The 6,000-nt window shown below is 33.3% G+C and overlaps 1 protein-coding gene across 1 annotated transcript; it reads right to left on the reverse strand.

The window, feature by feature from the left end:
* Positions 1–13: 13 nt before the first annotated feature.
* On the reverse strand, positions 14–5,379 carry LOC133671916 (EH domain-containing protein 1). The gene is made up of 16 exons (XM_062092593.1): positions 5,054–5,379; positions 4,879–4,958; positions 4,718–4,786; positions 4,578–4,635; positions 4,415–4,470; positions 4,289–4,331; positions 4,106–4,167; positions 3,536–3,649; positions 3,242–3,344; positions 3,050–3,099; positions 1,996–2,124; positions 1,658–1,909; positions 1,424–1,503; positions 899–1,025; positions 492–635; positions 14–371 (listed from the first exon to the last, which is right to left on the reverse strand). Exons 1-16 carry the CDS (start codon positions 5,136–5,138, stop codon positions 186–188), a joined length of 1,638 nt encoding a protein of 545 aa, XP_061948577.1. The 5' UTR covers positions 5,139–5,379; the 3' UTR covers positions 14–185.
* Between the last annotated feature and the right edge of the window lie 621 nt (positions 5,380–6,000).

Here is a 6,000-nt window from a genome sequence, read left to right on the forward strand (position 1 = left end):
CTAACAAATAGCATTAATGATTAACCTTTTCTTTCTTTCCAATTTAAGAAGCCATTGCATTACTTTATACATAGTTTAATACATTCGAATCAGCCATGCTGTAAATGTCAACAATTAATGAGCAGAAAGCTTACCTAGACAGAGAAGCTCACACCCTCTATCCAAATGGGATTCCTATGACTGCTTTAATCGTATGGGTTTCTGAAGTTTTTTAACAGGTCTGGGATGTCATAACCTAGCATGTCATCCACAGCTTGTATCATTTTAGGCTTTAATTTCTCGAACCTGTCGAAGTTGTAACCACTCAGAACCTCCCTGAATTGCTCCACGTTTGGGAAATCACCTGCAGGTAAATGGAACTCCCTTTGGACCTGCATGAACATGAATAATGTCAATATTGTATATTTTATCCAGTGCAAAATTAAAAAAAAAAAAAAAAGTCAACGTTCTCTGCAAGGATGATAAAAGCAGAGAAAAAGGAGAGCTGCAACCTTTCCAAACTCCTCTGCCAAATTATCAAGAAGTCTCTGTTGAGCCTTTGCTTTGCCCATCATTGCGGGCATCTCCTTTTTAAGATGGCTAATAATGTAAGCATGTATCTTGGCAGCTCTAGCACGTTTCACGAATTCATTTATCTGTGAGAAAAAAATTTCATTGAAATCCTTCAAGTACAGCGATTCCAAGGGACAAATTCAAATTCCTAATGAAAACGAGTTGGACAATATGTTCAACTAAGGAACAATCTTCATTTCCTCGTAAACATAATTCCGAAAACCAGAATTCACCTGAGGTGAAGGTTCATTACTTTTCAAAGCCAAGTTATGACTTTATATGCATTTGCAGGCATCTGTCTTACATAGTTGTCCTAAGTTTATTAAAACAAAAACAATAAACTCACCCGACGATCACAAGCCTTTTTTGGTATATTTTTTAGATCAGAAAGAAGGTCCTCCTGTTCTTTCTCGAAAAGTTCTTTCCCAATTGGACCAACAGCAGCTTCATTTACTGGTTTGTCATTGAATGAGCTGCAATGGTAACCATCAATTTTTCATGACATGAGCAAGCTCAGTTTCTCATGAAGCTAGGTTATAAAGCAAAGGCTAGAGGACCACAAGTTATTGGCAATAGCATAAGCTGATGTATTTGCATAATAAATAAATAAAAAACCACCTATGCTCAATGAGTTCAAACAAGCAGAGTAGTCTATGCAATACAAGAGGGTATGAAATAAAGCACGAACAAATCAATGCCATTGATCAACAGCCTTGATTAAGCCCTCTTTCTCATACAAAAAACTTTTCCGCAACAACACTTATCCTACAGCCCAACTTCTGTAATTAATGAGCGAAAGAAAAATCTTGACAGTTTGTTGACTTAACATATTAGAGTGATATTGCAGTAAATTTATTGATAGAGAGCTTACCCAATATAGACACGCATAACTTCTGGAGTATTGAGAACTTTCCCAAGTGACCACATTAAAGCTCCATAGACTCTCATAAGCTGCATAATAGAACAAAAATCTGTAAACAAACGGTTCTTTTATAGCTTCTATATTACATATGTATTATAAGTAAATGTGTCTATATGATTTATACATACACACATTAATTGAATTGAAGATTGAAAAAGATGAATTAGCTTAGTAAATTCTTACTTGCTGAGTATCCACTTGATCTGCCTTGTTGAGAACAACACGAATTTTGTCATCATGACCGTGTAAAGATGAAATAACACGCTTGAACTCATCACTGACATCAAGTTTGTGAGGATCAAACAGAAGGAGAATGAGGTCACATTTTGCAGCAAACCATGATGTTACACCTGTAAAATCATAAGCTCGTTGTGTCCGTTGTTTTTCTCCTGATAAAACTCCAGGTGTGTCCACAAATGTAATATGGTCCAGCAGCTTGAAACACGATAATGAATGAGATCTTCAGAAGCTCCAGAACCAAAATCAGGAAATCTCAGTGTTTTTTAGATTCTAACACTTACAGAATGTGGCATTTGAGAACATTCAAATTTTGACAAAAATGCAGTTCCAAAAGTTGTGAGTCCACTGAATGGCATATCAGCTTGAACTGCAATTGTGTTGCCTGGAACACTTCTTTCATCAGTTCCAGACTACACTAGACAACAATTAACATGCAATCAGTATTGGTAAAATAATGAACAGATTAGTAAGAGTAAGAAATGACCACAACAAACAATGAGTGCTACTCTTTCCAGTAAAACTAATACAGACCAACTGATAACAAAAAAAAACCGAGCTAAATTTCCCAAAATAGTTTTCCCAAATCTACTTGCTGATAAAGCTCAGCAATTAGAGGAGTGGTGCCCAGGAGCCACCATCAAATGCTGAGATTCATTAGAAAACTCCAAACTACATGTTGACTTTACCATAATTCTTGCTATTATTTAATTTCTTTACTTCACAACTAATTTTTAAATCCCTGATTTTTGGTTAGCCATGAGCTAGTGGTAGCTGGACCATTTGCATTAAAAGCCCAATGAGCATTAACCACGTGACTGCAGAGAAGTTCATCAAAGCTATTGCCGACCTAAATTTACATAAACATCCCCAATTTGAACAGTTACATGAAGCATCTCCAACTTTAAAGTAGACAGGTAAATGTAACAAGTAATGCTCAAAGTTCTATTAAAAGAAATCAAAAAGCAAATGGTAAAACTGAAAAGGATCCAACAGATATTACATGGAAATGAATTGGACTCTGCTTTAAAGGTTGATGGTTAAGACCAAACAAGCTTACAAATCAAAAGAGTAATAATATTTATAAGTAAACCAGTCAAGAAATTATAAGGTCACATCAAGATGTAGCAGTGTTGAAGAAAACCAACCAAAGAAGACAAAGCAACCAGGGAAAATACAACAGCACTAGCAAAACTTTAACCAATTACTGGTAACAAGACAAATCAGACAAAGCAAACACAGACAAGAAACAACAAGAATAAATGAATGATTTTATTGTTGGCAAGTAATACCAGACAGTACTCATGGAAACATAACAGATAATGACAAATTTTATACCATTACAACAACAAATCTGTCCGTTGTAGGCTCAGGTCCAATATGAGCTCCTGTAGCAAAATACAAGGGAAATCAGTACATGGCAACAAAGCAATTCTTACTTAGCACACCCCCCCGCCCTCCAACACACACACCGTGTGTGTGTGTGTGTGAGAGAGAGAGAGAGAGAGAAAGGGAAGGAGGGAGAATCACCTGGATAACTGCTTCTAAGTAAATGCTTAATGAATGTAGTTTTTCCAGTTGAGTATTGACCCAAAAGCATAACCATAGGTTTGGCATCAAAATCACTATTTGTCTGCAGTGAACAACACATCCACATCCACAGATAAGTTCATATCAAGGATAACTGATCTTACAATATTGCAAAAGATTTTTTGTTCCTTTTGGTTAAATAGACAGGAACAAATCAAGGATACTATTAAATATATTTTCATGCATATCCAGAAAAACTGAACTCAAAAGTTTTTGGGCATATTATCCACTCACCAAGGCTGGAGATACAAAATCATTAAAACGATAAGTAACTTCTAATGGCTTCAGCTTCTGAATGTACAGTCTCTTCAAGCCGTCAATTATTGATGTAACAGAGGACAGCGATGCCTGTGAATATATCATGAAATTGAAGCTCACAGAGAAGACAGGCTTTGACTAAAAACAGGTGCATTTATCAAAAAATGAAACAGAATAAAATAAGGCTATGAAAAATATATATTAGAATTATTAACCAATAGGATTCAGATTAAATGTTATCACAGGAAAAATCTTCCATTTCAACAGGCGAAAGCATTGCACGTACACAAATTAAAAATAAATGGAAACGCAAATAAATTAACAATAACAAGAAGCAAGTTTCGAATCTCCAATTAAGCAATCCATTTACAGTGTCAGACAATTAAGAAGAGATAAATTCCGGTTAGGATTCAGTACACCAGTTATCATTGTCATCACAAACATCTCAATTGTTGCTAATGAAAAATGAAACTTCTGAATGAAGTCTAAATACCAAAATGGTTTTACAAACAGTCACCAATTCAGATAAAGAACATAAACACAAACCTTTCTTGATGGTTTTGAAGAAAACCAATTTGCCGAAGGTGTTGATTGCACTGTCGGAGTACCTGCATTGCTGGAAATTAGTGAAAGCACGATAATAATTAAGTAAAACAAAGAGCAAGCGCCATTACAAAATTATTGAAAGCGCGATAATAATTAAATAAAACAAGGAGCAAGCCCCATTACCATTTGCTTCATTATCATTTGATTTCAAAGAACGCCTTTTCTTCTGCAGACCAAAATTTTAAAAAAAAAATCATATGAGAGTGAATAAGGAAAAACCAATTATAGCCGCAGCACACGTTCACTAACCGCCAATAACGCATCCAAACCTTCCATGGACGGAGGTTTAAGACTTTGAAAGTCAACTGCAATATCATTTAATTACATTACATTATTTGTTATTTCACGCCCAGATTGCGCCAGAGAAACTAACTACAAATTAAGTTGTTCAATTTATATATACACATCTTACCATCGCTATTGAGGATATCATTTGTTATTTCACGCCCAGATTGCGCCAGAGAAACTAACTACAAATCAAGAAAAACATAAAAAGATAATTTAATTTTAATTAATATTAAAATTAAAATTAATTAACTAATTAATGTAAACCTGCATAGCAATGATGAACTCGATGAAGCCAAGATATCCCTGTCGCTTTGAATCTGCAATGGCCCATACCTTTCAAAAATAAAAATAAAAATTAGTAAGTATATTTTCTTCACCATGAGATTTTTATTAAAGAAAAAAAATCAAGAAATAAATGAACGAACCGGCTTGAGATCCTGGCGAGATAATTTTGACAATGAAAAGAATTTGGTAGCATCATTACCAGTAATTCGACCATCACCATCTTTAAAAAAAAAATTATTATTATTATTATCATCATCGAAAGTAGCAGAAACAAACTAGGAGAGGAAAATAAAGGAAGCAAGAGATTGTAGTGACCTGAATCGGCATAATGAAACCACTCTTGATACATGGTTTTTTGTTCTTTAGAGCAGGAACCACTAGCGCCTGAAGATATTTCCATTCTCTTGAAACTATCACAAAACTGTATCACTCTTGAAACGAAACCAAATAAAAATTTCTTATTTCCGATTAAAAGCAAAAATATGAAAAGAAAAGAAAGAAGCCTTTGAGGTTTGACTGTTTTCGTAATTACTCTGCCCCGATACTTCCGGGGGACAGAGACCTCCTTGCCGACGCAAAGGATCCCTTGAGTTGAAATTTTGGAATACGATGTCGTTTACATAAGATTCCAATTTCCAAGGGGTGATGCAACCGCATTTTCCTGTAACAGGGTTGGATCTAAAATGTGACCGAGGTTTGAAATAAAAAAAAATAATAATATTTTTTTATATTGTTGTTTTGATATATTAACATTAAAAATAAATTTTAAAAAATATAAAAATATATATTTTTAATACATTTATAAATAAAAAACAATCTTGTAAGCATGCTCTAAGATAGTGTTTGATAGTGTGGTAGCGGTTGCTTTTCAAATAACTTTTTATGCCGAAATGTATGTCAATGATTTTTTTTTATTTTTTAAAAATTATTTTTGACATTAGCACATCAAAACGATCCAAAACATACAAATCATATTAAATTTTAGTAAAAAAAATTAATTTTTTTAAGAACACGATTTGCACCGCATTTCCGAATATGTTCTAAATGAAACTAGTTTCATTGTTCTCTATGATTTTTTTTTCTAAACATTAAAAAACAGATATTGTTAATTTTTTATTATTAAAAAAATATTTAATTATAAACTAAAAAGTTTATATGTGCATTTCATAAAATAAATTAAGAATTATATTGTCTAATAAATTTATTGATTTTAATTAAAAATTAAGTTGAAAAAATAAAATAAAAATGTTATTTTTAGAAAA

This window comes from Populus nigra, chromosome 1 (genome assembly GCF_951802175.1).
Source record: "Populus nigra chromosome 1, ddPopNigr1.1, whole genome shotgun sequence".
NCBI classification, from domain to species: domain Eukaryota; kingdom Viridiplantae; phylum Streptophyta; class Magnoliopsida; order Malpighiales; family Salicaceae; genus Populus; species Populus nigra.